The sequence below is a fragment of the Plectrocnemia conspersa genome, unplaced genomic scaffold (genome assembly GCF_051122295.1).
Source record: "Plectrocnemia conspersa isolate PC_06_02 unplaced genomic scaffold, ASM5112229v1 ptg000006l, whole genome shotgun sequence".
In the NCBI taxonomy this organism is placed as follows: Eukaryota; Metazoa; Arthropoda; class Insecta; order Trichoptera; family Polycentropodidae; genus Plectrocnemia; species Plectrocnemia conspersa.
The window spans coordinates 6,612,475-6,629,800 of NW_028277170.1; the positions used below are offsets into that span (position 1 = coordinate 6,612,475).

General features: G+C 31.1%; 1 protein-coding gene across 2 annotated transcripts; it reads left to right on the plus strand.

Moving 5' to 3' along the window:
- Positions 1 to 586: 586 nt before the first annotated feature.
- On the plus strand, positions 587 to 13,831 carry alpha-Man-IIb (alpha-Mannosidase class II b). 2 transcript variants are annotated; one of them, XM_088187702.1, is made up of 8 exons: positions 587 to 672; positions 4,478 to 4,639; positions 4,712 to 4,926; positions 5,268 to 5,338; positions 7,183 to 7,320; positions 7,401 to 7,493; positions 9,780 to 9,974; positions 10,049 to 13,831. In XM_088187702.1, exons 3-8 carry the CDS (start codon positions 4,788 to 4,790, stop codon positions 13,007 to 13,009), a joined length of 3,597 nt encoding a protein of 1,198 aa, XP_088043828.1. In that variant the 5' UTR covers positions 587 to 672; positions 4,478 to 4,639; positions 4,712 to 4,787; the 3' UTR covers positions 13,010 to 13,831. The 2 variants fall into 2 exon arrangements, with proteins under 2 accessions (XP_088043828.1, XP_088043827.1); XM_088187701.1 differs by having other exon boundaries at positions 596 to 708.
- The last annotated feature ends 3,495 nt before the right edge of the window (positions 13,832 to 17,326 follow it).

The following is a 17,326-nucleotide window of genomic DNA, read 5'->3' on the forward strand; positions in this document are numbered from 1 at the left end:
CTTTGGTCACTCCTTAATGCTACAGCCATAGTAGCATTAAAGGCAGCATTACATTTGATAAACAACGAAACTACCGAAGACGATTCCTTCAGTCAAATGTAAGTGAAGAAGTTTAATGAATAAATACAAGTTCCTTATTAGATTTGCTAATACAAAATTATGAAAATATGTAATTTTTATTATCTTTATTTTACACTATATTATTGTGTGTGTGTTTCTAGAATATGTGTGTGTGTAAATATATATATATATATATATATATATATATATATATATATATGTATATACATATATTTATATATATATATATATATATATATATATATATATATATATATATATATATATATATATATATATATATATATATATATATAATGTAAAAGGGTCATCATGTTGGTAAGATTTATAATAAATAAATATTGGGACATTTCCTTAGGAAAAACATTTTCATTGTAATGGGGTAATTAAAACATATCACACATAACGGTGGTCCATGTTTGCATAGGAGTTGTCATATTTGTAGCAAATTTATTTTTGTTTTGTCATTGACGTTGCTTTGTAACTATGCGTTACAGCCGCAACTTCGCGTGCGAAGAACATCACTATTTTTAGTAATATCGACGAGCGCGTCAGTATTCCTCCGGTGTGCGAGGGGTCTGCGTCGCTGCCGTTCGTTTGTTAAAATTTAATACTTAATTTAAGAATGTACGTTATATCCTTATTTATGGCTTGAAACTTTTCTGGCTCGCTCCTATGTTTTGATTAACTCGATTCGTTTAATTCGTTCGCCACTTCCATTGATCGGCGCGCGTATAATCCTGTTATTGGAACGTTCGATCCTTTATTCTTTGCTTATGTAACAACCACTTCTGTTCTCTCCGGCCGATTCGTCCTTGAGACTGTTTTTCGCATGAAACCGTTTTGATTGATACGACGAAACTTTTGTATGTATTTTCCTCTTCGAGATCCATAATCATCCAACCGTGAAATTTACTTAGCGTAACTATCCTATTGTCTTTGTTTTGAGTAAAGTTTAAACACCGTCGATTATAACCGGTATATTCACAATATAGAAATACACTTAACGACTCTCAGCATTATACGATACCCGAGGATTGATAAATGATTGTTTATATGTTTCAGCTTTTAATTGGAAAGATAAAAAGTATATTTTCGCGTCCCTAAACTATTGTTTGTTTCTATTATTTTTACAAAAACAAACAAAGTTTATAAAACTTGATAGCATAATTTATGTTGTATGGTATATACTATATAACATATCAGGATCTATTAACCCTTTGCATAATCAAGATCGAGTTTGTAACAAACTTAACTTAACAGCCAACTTAAAAAAAAAAATCAAAAATTCTTCTCCATAACTACAAATATGTATTGAATAAACATATTATTAAATGTACACAGAACATTAAGAAATCAGTAAATTTTCAAGTTCTTTCAAGTAATGCTAGTTGCCATTGATTGATTGCGTTATTGACAATACACAAATAATGTAGGGTGACCACTTGTTTTAAAATATTTATGGTTCAAAAAATATTTATTATTAGTGCATATTTTTTTTTACTGAACCATTCTGTTAAAGCAAACACAATACTTGCGTTTATTTTATCATTTCATTTAATAAATTTATGAAATTTCCCATTTATTCGCTATTGTTGATCAACCAAGTTTGTAAACATCTTTAGTAACTGTACAATCTTTTTTTAGAATTGCATGTTTTTAATTTATTCTTTACCCTGAAAATAATTTTATCCTTCATTTTTTTCATAGAATAATACAATATAGCATCATGATTTGAGTTATTTACTACTTGCATGTATTTTGTATAGTCGGTTATTGACACAGGATTTTTCGACATAGTTTATTAAAATCATTCGAGAAGTGACTCTTGTTTCATTTGTTTTGCAATTACTAAAATTTTTTTTCATAATGTATTTTTAAGTGAAGTTAGAATTTTCCTTTCTATTTGGCGATTGGCTCTGTTAAATATTTGATAACCAAATGAATGTGGATTTTTGTAAAACTATCATTAAAATTTATAATCACATGTAATTTTCACAATCAAATAAAAAACATATTTTACACTAACATAAATTAATGCGGAGATGTAAACTCATTACAAAATATGAACACTCGCAATAAATTAAGAAACATGTCACCAACTTAACATAAGAGCAATTCCAAACTGTAAGCAAAACTACAGCATATCTGTATTTAAATTTTGTTACTAGAAAAAATAATTTTTAGATGAGACATGGTTCTTGAAACTTGTATCTACGACAATGAAAAAAAGCAATGCAAAATGTATACCGGAAAATACATCGTAATAGTAGGGGTGCGTAAACCCAAACTTACCATCATAACGATGAAATGGATAGTTCTCGAACTGACTGTGCTAATGCAAATATAGTATAGGTTTGAATCCCATATGATCCCTAGTGTATGTATAATTACTATCCCGATTAATCGTCACAGATTAAGTTTTCTAACAATTTTACTAATGCTAGTGTCCCAAAACAACATTGAGTGCAGTGTTAAACAATTTACAAAAATGCACTAATGGTTATATAAAAAATAAGCAACATTTTTGTCACAAGGATAAGATGCTTAAATGTGAAATTATATTATAACTTATAATATATCGTTTTATGAACGTTAATTTTTTAGATATCGTAACATTTTTGGTGTAAAAATCGATTAAAAAAATTGCATTTTTATCATATAAAATATAAAAAGTAGATTTTCTGTATAAAATTCTTTACAAAAAATGTTTGCTGTAGTATTTTTTTAACTAAATTATAATTTTTGTTTAGTGAACTAGAAATATACAAATACAAGCGCGAATTTATGAGCGTTACGCGTGAATATATGAGCGTATTTGTATCTAAATAATACCATACAATTCCAAACTATTGAAATATATTGTATACTTGAATAAATAAATTACCTTGAAACTAATATTTATGTTTATTAAATGCCGAAATTAGAAAAAACGGTTTTTAAACCGTTTTTTTATGTTGTAATTTATCAAAACATTAGTTTTCCCTTTTTTCGATCTTGTAAAAGTTTTCGAAAAATTTAATACTATTTTTATTTTAAGAAAAGAAATAATCAAGTACAATATATTCGATTTCTGCATTGCCATATTAATAATTAGAACCTAAAAAGTTTGTCATAAACTTCATAATACATTACTGCTTGAATTAGGCTTAAAATTCGATTTTTGTCTTATCCTATTAGTCCAATATTCGACAGTGATAAGTATGCACAAAAATTGATTAACCATGCTGATTTGGCAGTAAGGAAAAAAATATTTTTATTATCAATATGTAAACTCGCATTATTTTATCAGTAAGGTCAACATTATTATGAAAAGATTAAATTCGTTACATAATAAGAACAGTGATGATTATGAAAAATAACGATTTTTATTAAAGTTGATTATTTCAATGTATTGGAAATTATTTTACCTAATATATATGAGTTTTATTTTGAAATGATTTTAATTCTTATAATATTTATTTAGTGGGAAACTTAATAAATTAATATAAATTTAAATGTATTTTAATTTTAATAAAAATCCAATAAAAAAAAAAACACTACAATTTTTCTAAGAAAACTCACTATATAGCAACAAATTTTAATTTAACATTTTCAAGTGAATAATGACATTTATTTATTTGTAAATTTTACCTTGTGTAGTAACGAATATGTTTGCCTTTTGAACTGACCCTCGCTTCAATACTAGATAACCTTTTGTAGTATATCTAATCATCTGTTGAAAGTTGGACAACTGTATCTAGATTTTGGTAAATATAAAAACTATAAATTACAGAACAAGATAAAACCCATCAACCATAAATTTATAAAAATATCTTGTAGTAGAGATAAATCAAAGTGTTTATAATTTTTACGGAAATGACAGATTACACACAATGATTGTGTCTTAAATTCACACTGACGCAATTACCGCAAAGCAAACCGAAACACGGAAATACCTATTAATAAGAATGCGCATTTGCGAAAAGAAATGCGTTAGAATGATTTTTGAAACAATCCTTTATATTGAAAACATCTTTAAGGTGCTTTAACCATGTAATCAATAAGCCTAATGAAATGAACAATACACAGTACATAGTATTATAAGGGTAGGAAGATATAACTTTATAGATAAACAATTTATTATATCATTGTCTAAACATACTGTATTATCACTCAATCAAATAATAAATGTGTATATTATGACTTAATTGGCGGATGCTACATATAAAAATACAAGTATGTATTTCGCGTATCACATTGTTAATAATTAATTATTAAAATCTGTCAAGGGCACTTGCAATACATAACAATTGTTTTACACACGTATGTGGAACAACACTATGTATTGAAATTAGTTATGGTGATTGTTTCAATAAATTACCTTGATACTAATCTTAAATTTTCTTTGTTAAAGGTAGCAAACCGTCGACTGATGAACAAAGTTGAACGATGCGTTCAACGAATAACTATCCATGACATAAGTGTGATGATCAATTAAGGACCAGAAGTGATATTAATTTGATCTAATTAACGTATTTTTAATATTATTATTTTTAGTAAAACTATATAATTCAAAGTAAAGTATATTCTCAATCATAAATTAATTTCACTATCTACGAATATATGTTTTAATATGTTTTGAATATAGATCTGAGCGTGTTATACAATATCTGACTATCAAGGAAGAACATGTATATTATTATCAAATTGAAGAGATCGATTAGATGAGAAAAATGATGAAAAACTTGATTATAAAGCCAAAATGGATGGCCGGCGGCCTATTGGCTGCCATGGTCCTTCTTATTTACTACTATACCGGACAATCACTACGACCTTCGAAGCACTACCTCACTCAGTATAAAGGTAAATTTAATTTGTGAAATTTCAGCGCATTTTAAACTAATTGCAATTGCGATTTAGCCGGCAAATTAAATCGACCCTCGACCACTGCTGTTGCATAATTGAATTACCTATATTTTATGCACCACACCATGGGACAATTGACCAATTTATTTATGATTGGATAATGACAAAATTGGATATGGTTCGCAGTGCAATATGCTGCAGTTTGATAAATAATATATCAACAGTGTATTTTGGTTTATTGTTTATGTAAATAGCGCGATTTTTTTTATTTAAATACTAAATAAAAAGTGTGTTATAATATTTTGTGATCATTTATGGTGGTGTATCTTTCTTTCTAGAATTAAAGCCACAAAAGGACGAGAGATCGAAAGAGTTTTATTCGAATGTTAATCAATTATCTTTTATTCAGGTGAATTATTATATAATTAATTTTTTAGAATCATGGTGCGTATGAAATGTCGTATTTAAATGCAATTAAAATCAACATCATCTTTGGTAGGTTTAATTCTTTAGCTGAAAAAAAACATATTTGTTGATGTATCCTTGCAGTTTTATAAAAATTATATGTAATCAAATATTTTGTCCTCCCACCGGATATTCGTCTAACATCATCTATTCCCCCAGCTTAGTTGCTGTTTATAAATTACTCTAGCAGCAACACTATTTAATAAAGGTTAACCCTTTCCATGCTATGCACACCATGTGACGGGCATTCGAGTCGGATCACTACCATATGACGGACTCGTAAAACCACAGTATTTAACGAAACTAGAGGAAGAAAGTTGTTCATATACACTTTAAAAATCTGTTGTACTTTTTTTATTTTTTTGCCGCGGGTCTTGCTGCTCCTGCCCGTTTCCTCGGGTTGTGTGTAAGCCCTTAGCTGTCTCATTAGCGACCCTTACTTGTGCACAATTGCTTCCCATGACTGCCAAATCTCAACCAGTCGAGGTAGCCAGTCACTGAATGCCAGCGACTAGCAACGTGTAAACGCTTGACGCCAGTAGCTGGCAGCGCCAGCAGAATAAATATTTTTGTTTTACTGGCACGCCAGCTCCTCCTTTCACCACAACACTGTACTGGCAAATGTGAGTGGCGCTTTTTCGCAACAATAATTCTTTCAGTTGCTGGCACTGTGTAAACGGTAAGGCGTCAGTGGACTGGAATGTCAGTCCCCACGTGCCAGTGACCAACTGGCAGAGTGTAATGCAGCTCTAACTTATGTTGGAGACAGATGGAAGGAAATATATTGGGTAACGAACAAACAAATCAGTTTGACTTATTGGTAAATGATTTTATTATTATTATTGTTATAATTTGAGGTAGAACAATGAAAAATAAAAATTTAAATTAAAGTATTTATTTCAATCATTCAATCGCGAGAAAATAGGGCTGCCATAATCAACTTGTTGAAAATGTATTATTTTACTTATTTATTAGTGACTATAAAGTGATAATTTATTATTGATTATTTAGTTCTATTTAGTTAGAACTACCCTTTTTTATATTGCCTGCACTACGTTATTAGAATTTCAATAAATGAAAGTGTCCGGGGAATTTTCGAGTAACATCAATAACATCTGGTCGACCATAGCACTGAAAGCTCTGGTAATCTCAAATATTCAACTTTTTTTACTTTGGGTGCATTACCTTCTACTTAATCAAATTCCGATTGATGAATTGATGAATTGAATATAGCTCCTGTGAATTCACAACCAAATAACAAAGTTTTATAAAATTAATATATCCTATATGAATTATTTGTATGCAGAAATTGGGAATTTTTGGAGGGCCGGATAAAAATCTTTGGCGGACCGGATTCGGCACGCGGGCCGTATGTTGGTGACCACTGCACTAAGATGTATTCTGGATATAACAAATTTCAATTAATTACGTTAAAATGACGATATATTAGCAACTATTTCTAACAAAACTTTCCGTGCTTGATCTTGAGCAACCTTGAAATCAATGTTACGTGTCAAATAGTGGTGGAGGGGAGAGATAGGACAGGATCTCACGCAAAGCGATTGCTTATGTCATAGTAAAAGTACTTATTGCAAATTTTACTTTAAATATAATCTCAAGTAATCTATGATGGGGGTAATACTAAAATGTGACATACAACAAAAGTTATACAAATTAAATTTGACGGTACTTAAATATATATTTTAAAAGCTAAATCTGACATTTCATATGCCTCAACTATTGCTACTTTATAACTTAAGTAATGTGTGTATTTGCTGGACTTTTCAGGGAAAGCAACCTATATATAATAATACAGTAGCTAATTATACACATTATCCTGCTGAGGTGGAAGGAAGCTGTTTCGTTTTACACACTCAGACCACCGACATTGATACTCTAAAAGAATTCCCAAATTTTGAGTTTCAGGTTTTGTATTATTATTATTATACAAGTTTTTGTAAAATTACTGATTTAATAATGTGATAACGATTGAATGATTTGTTTAGCCTTCGTGGATGCGAAGCAAAGAATATTGGAACAAGTCATTCGAAGATAGATACGAGCGACAGAAAAAGGATCCGAATAGGCCACCATTAAAGGTAACATCAATTTTATAATGTTACAAAATAATCAAAGTACTTTTTAGATTCTTGTTAATTAGATGAATGTTCTATAAATTACACCATACAATATTTTCGTTACAAAGACAATCAAATTGAGTGCACAGTCACGCTATTTAACCCTTTCTACGCCACGTGCATCATATGATGCGCAACTGAATCGATTCTCTCACGCCATGCGCATCAGGATGCGTTTCTTAAAACCTTCGTTTTTTAAATAAAAGGAAAGGTAAAAGTTGGTATTACATGTTTTAAAAATCAGTTTGAATTATTAGTAAGCGATTTTAGTGATTTTATTTATAGAATTTGTGATGAAACAGTGGTATATATAATTATAAAGTCACGCCTTAATTTTAGTCGTTTGTATTTTGCGCGCGGTTTCGATCATGCTACTGCAGCGCCACTTTTAGGGTTGGCACAAACGCGTCGCGGAAATTCGTTTTTTTTTTATAATTTAATTAATGAATCGAAATTAAATTATGTCATCAATATTTCAATAATTATTGTGATTCGTAAATACTTGTGAATATAGTTATACGATATTTCGACTGTTTTAATATTGTCAACTGTTTTTGTGATTGGTTTTTATTGTTTGTAAATATTTAAAAATAATAACAAAAGCGATTCCTTGTCGTTGAATCATTTTACTTTACTTGTTCTATTATTTTATAATTTATTTTTAATATATTAATTTAATTAGATTAAATTAAGACCATCGTGACCTAACAGGTTACCCCAATGCGCCACAATGGACGAAACGTTTATTATTTATTGTATATATGTATATGTACATATATGTGTGTGTGTAATATATTTTACATATTCCGCCTGGAGTGTAGATATTTTGCACTCTTGCCGGTCCCAAGCCCGGATAAAGAAGGAGGGTTTCTATCGTGGAGCAAACCAACCAACGTGGAGAAATCCAAATAGTTACGAAAAAATCACAAAGAAATAATAAATCCGCCCCGATTCATAATGACCTAGACCAGGGGTCGGCAACCTGCGGCTCGCGAGCCGCATGCGGCTCTTTTGACGTCAAGGTGCGGCTCTCCAGTTCCATGCGCAAATATTAATAATTATTTCATTTTCAAAACTCAAAAAAAAATATGCTGCAAAAAAAACTTTAAACAGGATAAAAACACTCAAAAGAGAACAGTGAGAATAGGTGGAGTAGAGAGTATACGGACAGCTGACATTTTTGAAATGTGGCAACACTGTTCTGTTTGTTTAGTTATTGGTGCATATGAATGGTATTATATGAATAAATATTATTTCATATTTAAAGCTATTATTTTAAATCAGAAACCTAATCCTAATCAAATACCATAATATTAAAATAAAAATGGTAGTGGCTCTTTAAAAACTGGGAAATTTTGTAAATTGTAACTTTTGGCTCTATCGTCTCAAAGGTTGCCGACCCCTGACCTAGACGATCGAAATCTAGATAAACAACTGAACTTCAATCATGGAACCTGGAATGTGCAATATTACAACCAGAAAAAATGCAAACAATAGCGGAAAAAATACTAAAACTCAAGATATATCTAGAAGCCCTACAAGAAATTAGGTGGAAAGGCCAAAACCGATCACCGGTTGTAACGTATATAGCGTAACATCATATCTTGCTATCAAGTTTTATTATTTATTATTTTTATATATAAAGAAATATGACAACTTTCAATAACAAACAATTGCAAATTCTTCTTTCACATAAGAGCGTGTTATAATTCGTATACACCATTGTTCAAAAACAAGCGGTTTGGTTATTAGAGTTATTTTTGTGTATGATATATGTGATTTTCTATAAATCTAAGAAATGTTGTCGATTTGTACACTTTTATAACAGAATGTGGGTCAGATGACGAAAAAGTGCGTTGCGGATTTATATATTAAAATTGTCTCAGTGTGGAAGCATGACCCTGCGTGTCATTTGCTTGTATAGTGTCGCGCGCGTGCATATGTGTGTACGTGTGAACATGCGGGCCAAGTGCGTAATAAGTTTTGTTTACTTCATATTACCAACAAAACGATGAAAAATGTTTGTTTAGTGGTATAATTAGAATGTTTAAATCATGTTAATCATACATATATAATTTTAAAATATAAAAATTGAGTATTTTAGCTGTAATGATGTGTTAAACAAGTAAGTAGCCAAAAAATTATATCTCTAAAAACACATGGCGTACAGCGAATAATTAAGAATTTACCGATCGGCGGTGTAAGGGTTAATTGTGAAAAGCATTTTAGAAATATACTTTATTTTAGGTTATAATCGTACCGCACTCGCACAACGATCCAGGATGGCTTCATACATTCGAACACTATTTTCAATTGGAGACCAAAAAGATCATAAACCAAATCGTAAACAAGTTACAACAGTATACAGATATGACATTCATATGGAGCGAAATATCATTCTTAACTGCTTGGTGGGACTCGGCTCATCCTACGAAACAAAAAGTAATTCTTTAATTCATCGGTATATTATAACGTAGATACTGATTAAGTTAATATTGCATTGTTTTAATTTACAGGCACTCAAGAAATTGATCCAAAACGGTCAGCTGGAAATAACAACAGGCGGTTGGGTGATGCCCGATGAAGCCACGACTCACTTCTACGCCATCTTAGATCAATTTATAGAGGGTCACCAATGGATCAAAAACAACATCGGAATCGTACCAGAATCGGGTTGGTCCATCGACCCCTTCGGACACGGGCCCACAGTGCCGTATTTGCTATCACGTTCAGGCCTCAAAGGGACCATCATACAAAGGCTACATTATGCGTGGAAACAATGGTTCGCTCAGCACCAATGGGGAGACTTTTTGTGGGTGTCTCCGTGGGAAGCTCATAACCCAGCATCTATTCTCACGCATAATCAACCGTTCGACATTTACTCCATCAAACACTCATGCGGTCCTCATCCATACATATGTTTAAACTTTGATTTTAGAAAGATCATGGGCGAATACACTGAATACTCAGTCAAAGCCGAATTCATCAACGATAAAAACCTCAAAGCGAAGGCTGAATTATTATTAGAACAATACGCTAGAACTGCCTCTTTATTCCCGCACAATGTGGCTCTGATCGCGTTAGGAGACGATTTTAGATACAATCACGATATAGAATTTGATCAACAGTATGTCAATTATAAAAAACTTATGAATTTTATCAACTCAAATAAAGAAGTTTATAATGCGGAGGTCGTATTCGGCACTCCAAAAGATTATTTCAAAGAGATTCGAAAGAGATATGACCGTTTTCCAACTTTGAAAGGAGACTTTTTTGTGTATTCAGATATATTCACAGAAGCAAGACCGGCGTATTGGTCTGGCTATTTCACGACTAGGCCTTTCATTAAAATCTTGGACAGGCAGTTGGAACATAATCTCAGAAATGCCGAGATATTGTTCACAATCGCTTTGAATACTGCCAGACAATACGGCTATAAGAATATATTGAGAGTTTTGGAAAAGAACTACGAGAACATAATCAAAGCTAGACGCAATTTGGGATTGTTTCAACATCACGACGCCATAACCGGAACGTCAAAGTCGAGCGTCATGAAAGATTATGGCTTGAAATTGTTCGAAAGCTTACAAAGTATGGTCAAGTTGCAAGAATCGTGCTTAGAAACCATATTGAAGAACAATACCGTTAAATATAAAGAGAACGAGCAGCTGCATAATTTTATATTGAGCGATACCGAGCGAGAGAGCTTTGATAAATTACCGCGGAAATTGTCAATAGGCGCTGAAAAAGACAAAGAGATTATTCTATTCAACTCTTTGGCGCAAAAGCGATCCGAGGTTGTCACCATAAAGACAAACTCGACGAATATCAAGATCCTTAACAACTCGAAGCAAAGTATAAACTTTCAAATAAATCCCGTGTGGACGAGAAACGCTTTTAATAAATTAGAGATTTCGTCTAAAGAGTTTGAGGTAATATTCTTCGCTCATCTGCCGCCACTGAGTGTCGTTACATATTATGTCATAGAAGACGAAATAAAGCATGAGGATAATTCAAAAAAAGCAATAATATATTGCAATAACTGCATAAGTGATAATCAATACAATTTGACTGGATCCGATGAAATCAGAACTTCGACAGTGACGGACGTGCCGAAAAAACCGCCAATATTCAACGTCAAAAAAACACTTCCTGGTGATATTCAATTAGAGAATCACCGGATGAAGTTGCTAATCGACGGATTTACAGGGTTCTTAAAGTCGATAACTAAAAAGAAGTATAGACAGATAAGGCAATGTTCTATCGAATTTTCTGCATATCAAAGTGCTCAATTGCATTCGGGAGCTTATTTATTTATGCCCGATATAAATACTCCTGAAAAAGATGTATTAGAACAGTACGCTAGGGGTCCCGATGGCATGGAAGGTCAGAGGAATAATATCATAGTCATAACTTCGGGTCCGATCGCAACTCAAGTTACGTCTATATACGGACCTTTCTTGAGTCATACCTTGAGGATATATAATGTAGAAAATGGATCTATGGCCGAAGCAATATATATAGAGAATGAGATTGATTTTGAAAGTCCGCCCAAGAATAGAGAAACCGAGTTATTCATGAGATTCAACACTAATATTCAGAATGGAGAGCCACCGGAATTTTATACAGATCAAAACGGATTTCAGTATCAAAAACGAGTCAAAGTCGAGAAGATCAATATAGAAGGAAATTATTTTCCTATCACCACAATGGCTTTCTTGCAAGATAAAGAATGGAGATTGACGTATTTAACGGGACACGCTCAAGGAGCTTCTTCTTTCGAGCCCGGTAGATTAGAAGTGATGTTAGATAGACGCACTTTATACGACGATTCGCGAGGAATGGGGGAAGGACTGGTGGATAATCGAAAGACTCATTTTAGATCCTGGATCTTATCGGAATCGTTCAACGAATCTAAAATGAGAGTCAAAAGATCGTTAGATAGCAATTATGATAAGGTTAGTTTTGTGTCGAATTTGAAGCGGACCAGGAAAAGCGCCAAAGAAGAGCTAAGGAACTTCATATTGACCGACAGTCAAGAGATTTATCAATTACCGAGTCGGAACGCCGTTCATTTAAGTTACAAATTAAACTATCCAGTGAACATATTCACAATCGATAGTACTGAAAAATTGGATTTGAACGTCAAGTCCCTCCAATTGCTGACATCAGAGTTTCCGAGCGATGTTCACATTGTAACGCTGCGAACGCTAACTGACGACCAATTCTTGCAGTTTCCATCTAATAACGCTCTGTTCATCTTGCAAAGATTGGGCTTTCAGTGTAGCGACTCGAGCAAATCGAAGACTAGACTGCCTCACGTTTTTCCGCTCGTCGGTCTCAAAGAACAATCGTTGACAGTGACGACTTTGACTGGGCTGCATTCGTTGCATTCTTTGAATACGCTTCACGATCTGGATCTAATGCCGATGGAGCTTCACACGGTGAACGTGACTTTTCACGATGAGATTAAATAACAAAATGCCTCATAGTAATGAAGGCATACATGAATTTAAATTTACGTATTTCCAGGGTTAAACATTTGTATGTATTTGTACATATTTTTAGATTTATTTGATAACGAACACTGGGCTATGTGAACATATGTAGAACAAGATAATGTACTATTGAAGATATTTTCGTACACCATACGCAGCTATTTTTAAGCAATGCATGTAAGGCCAGTGAATGTATTTGTATTTACCTCGGATTTTTATGTTCAGTCGTTTATCATATTATTAAGTTGATGTGTATAAAATGTCAGATTTATATTGGGATTTAGACATGTTTCTTATAAATTAACGAAAAATGAAATAACAAATATTTGAGTTCGTAATATCTTTTCGTTCATTATAATAATGATAAATATATTATTCATATGTGTAATAGATACGGAGATAATATGCAACCCTGAGGGATAACCTTTTGAACTTAACAGAATTTATAATGTGATTTTTATTAGTTTTATTTATCTCTTTCATAACATGTTTTTTCATTAAAAGTTTAAAATTTAAAATATATTTTTGGCCTTATCGCAAAACTGACTTGTTAAGGTTATTTTTGGGAATTAAGTTATGAAAGAAGGGACATTGTCTTGCTGAAATGCAAAAAATATATTTGAGGAAATAATTAATTTTACTCAAAAAATAAAATCAGATCGAGAACATTCCCACCACGAAAATTTGTGATGAACATAAATATGTTCTGTTTTAAGATAAGCATTACACAATATTAAAGGATGGATCCTTTCGTTTAATTGCTTCAAGCGCTAAGATTAGATAGTAGAATCCAGGCAAAAATAGTAGTAATATGAAGACGTAAAATATGTTTACAAAACATAATATTTTAATACTGGAAGTGTTCCAGAGTTTCGTCTAACTTTCATCCCTCGTTGAGTACTTGCATGTGAAATGAATTAAAATGCCTGATAAAATCTGACATTTCAACACATATATATTTACTGATTATTTATGTATAATATTTCTTAAATAAAATATTTTATTTGTATATTTTACACATTCCAGTGAAACATGATATTATATAACAATTAATAAGTTCTTTTTATAGATACATATGTATCACTACATTTATGCTTTATTTTTACTTTTAAAAACCTAATCAACTAACTCGATTTTAAATCAACTCAAATATATTTGTAACGAATATAAAGCAGCTTTAATGCCTTTTTGTGCTTAGTGATAAATAAATGTTTTGTTTGTTATTTTACATTATTAGTTCAACGGTAGCTATTTTTACATGTAATCTAGAGATGTTTTATTTTATTTTCCAACGTATATTCTAAAATATGCCGAATCTGATTTTATATAACAAAACACAAATAGCTTTAAAATGTACTAATTCATAAATCTAATATTTTAGATTTTAATAATAGCATGTAAAAAACACATAACTGCTTAGCGCCAGAGTCAGCTCTAGTACAAACAGCTCTGAACCAAACAACGATCATTATCGCTACATTTTATAGTTACTATAACAATAAACTTTTGCAACAGGGTCAAGTGAGATTTGTGTATGTCATCTAACAACTGTGTAATTTTTCATTTTGTCCTGTGTTAAAAACAGATTTATTAATGTCTCTTAACTCTTTCACCGCGGATGGCTTTTAAAACTATCTCTATATCTGAGTATTGTAATATTATAATATTTAAAGAATTTTTAACATGAATAGGTGTGCAAAAATACCAGTTGTGGTGAAAGGGTTAACATTTGTATGTATTGTATAATCAGATTTTGTGTACATATATTTTTTTCACGTGCAATTTTGTGACTCCGATTATTCGACGAGTATTGAAAAATCTTGCCAATGTTATTAAATAATATTAATATAAAAGAGTTGTCACAACTGTCCCTTAATATTTAGTATAAATATATATACAGGCTTGGCCATAATAATGGGGCACCCCAATAAATGTGCTATATCTTAAAATCTTACTTACTGATTGAGGTTGTTTATTTTAAGCTTATTATATCTAGTAGGTCCACCCTTAGCTTTAATTACAGCTGCAACCCTTTTTGGCATACTGTCAACTAATGACTTGCAATAATTTTCTTCATTCCATCTGCAATTTTATATTTGCAATTGTGTTAGGCAACATTTCGTTTTAATTTTGCCCATAAATGATTCATAGGACTTATATTTTAGGTATTAGAAATTTTTGAATAAATTACTATTAAATTAAATTAGGTTTAAACTTATCTTAAAGTTGGATTCATCGAGCCAAATGACTCGCCTAATCTTCAGATGTCCAATCTTGGTGTTTTCGGGCCCACTATAACCTGCGAGTTTTATTTATTTCTGAAAGCCACGGTTTGCGTCAGGGTTTACTACCTCTGAGTTCAACATTGTTGAGCTTTCTTTCCGTCCGCGAAAAATGGATGGCACTCCGCTAGCAGAGACTAGCAGCCGGCTTTGAAGACGTTTATCGACGATTTTTAAGGAAGTCGCAAACCAACATTCAATCTTCCTAGGCAGTTGTCTTTCATTTTCTTCCAGTTCTTGGCTTTGATTTATAAGAACCACATTCTTTGAACTGTTTGAAAGCATTTTAGACAGCGTGTCGTGAACAATTAGTGTGTTTACTAATTTCCGATTATTCAGTCAATAATACGCAATAAAATTATATTTGCTCTTTTAGCTTCACTTAATTCGCCTTTTTGGCATTTTTTAAATGTTTATATATTATTAAAAAAAATTATAATGAAAAATAAAAGCCGAAATCATGTAACTGAACTGAACGATCACTTAAGCGAGACTTCATTTAGGAGCTTCAATATTTTTTTAAAACTTAAGTGAACAATTAAAAACGACAAATTTCTTTGTATAATTCTAGAATTACGGTTAAAACTAACTGCTAAAATATTTCGGCCAGACTGCACTTGTAAAGAGATAATAGATATACTAAGGGATGCTCCATTATTATGGCCAAGACTATATATATATATACACACATATATTCTATATATATGATGATAATAATGTGATAAATATGATTTTGTTTTTGTATTTTGTCTAAATGTCACTAAAAAAAACTAAATGTGTATAAAATATATTACACATTATGTCGAAGAAAAATATTTTATTATATTTAAGTAAAAAAAATCAATAGCTAATATTTTATTATTTTGATTTATTAGTTACTATGTAATCTAAAAAAATATCATTTTTCAAAAAATAATTTTGTTAGTCATTTTGGTTGTTGATTATATACATAATATTAAAAAAATTATAAATTCAATAAAACTGTTCTATACAAAATATATGTTTTTATTATTTTAATCTAAATAAATATAAAGCATTTCACACATTAAAAAATCAATGATAGCAAACCTCATTGCAAATTTATATACAGTAAACTTTACTTTACACAAAGTCAAGAACGTGTTAACTGACATTAACTGAATATATCAACGTTTTAAAATTTATATTTGTTTTTATATTGGAAATGATAATTAAAAAAAAAATTGATATGTGATTTCAAAATTAACTACAGGTCTTCAAGATATCTGTAGTTAATATTAAAACTACAGATGAATCATTTTGTAATGTCTTCTGTTGAATGGAAGGCCATTTAAAGAATTTCTTAAATTGAAAAGACCATTTCATTAGATTCAGAAAATGCATTCTATTTTTTTTTTTAGATAATTAGGTTCATTGTAAATAAATTGATATCCTATTAATTTCTTTTAAAAAATACAATACTGTTTCTTCTTGCTTTTTAATTTTAGATAATTAAAAATTACAAATCGAATTACTACTCCTACAAATAATACATGTATTTGACTCTCATAAAAATTGCATTTAACATGTTTTTCAGTTGCTGTTATTGAAAAAGGCGACTGTTTTATTTAAAATAAAAAATGTCAGTTAAAATGTTCTTGGGTTTGAGTGCTCAATGGTCTATGTGAACACAGATTCGTGGAATAGAACAACATATTATTCTTCTGAAATGTTTTTCAAAGTACTTTTCACTCAATATTTATTTTTTAAGTGCATTTTAACATGGCGTGAAAGACTGCTTTTAGTTTTGAATAATTTCCCACAATAACTACATTCAAAATCACGTACGTCACTATGTGTAACCATATGTTGTAGGAGATTATCTTGAAATCTAAATGCTTTTCCACATTTAATACATTTATGATTATAAGAGTCATTATGAACATTCATATGCTTCAAGAGGATATGTTTCATTTTGAACGTTTTTCCGCAGTCATCGCATTCAAAGGCACGGGCGTCGCTATGAGATTTCATATGGTGTGAAAGATTGCTTTTG

Coding starts and splice junctions, on each gene's coding strand:
- alpha-Man-IIb (XM_088187702.1), top strand. CDS start 4,788: ATGAGAAAAATGATGAAAAACTTGATTATAAAGCCAAAATGGATGGCC. Junction 5,339..7,182: donor ATCAATTATCTTTTATTCAG/GTGAATTATTAT, acceptor TGGACTTTTCAG/GGAAAGCAACCTATATATAA. Junction 7,494..9,779: donor CGAATAGGCCACCATTAAAG/GTAACATCAATT, acceptor ACTTTATTTTAG/GTTATAATCGTACCGCACTC.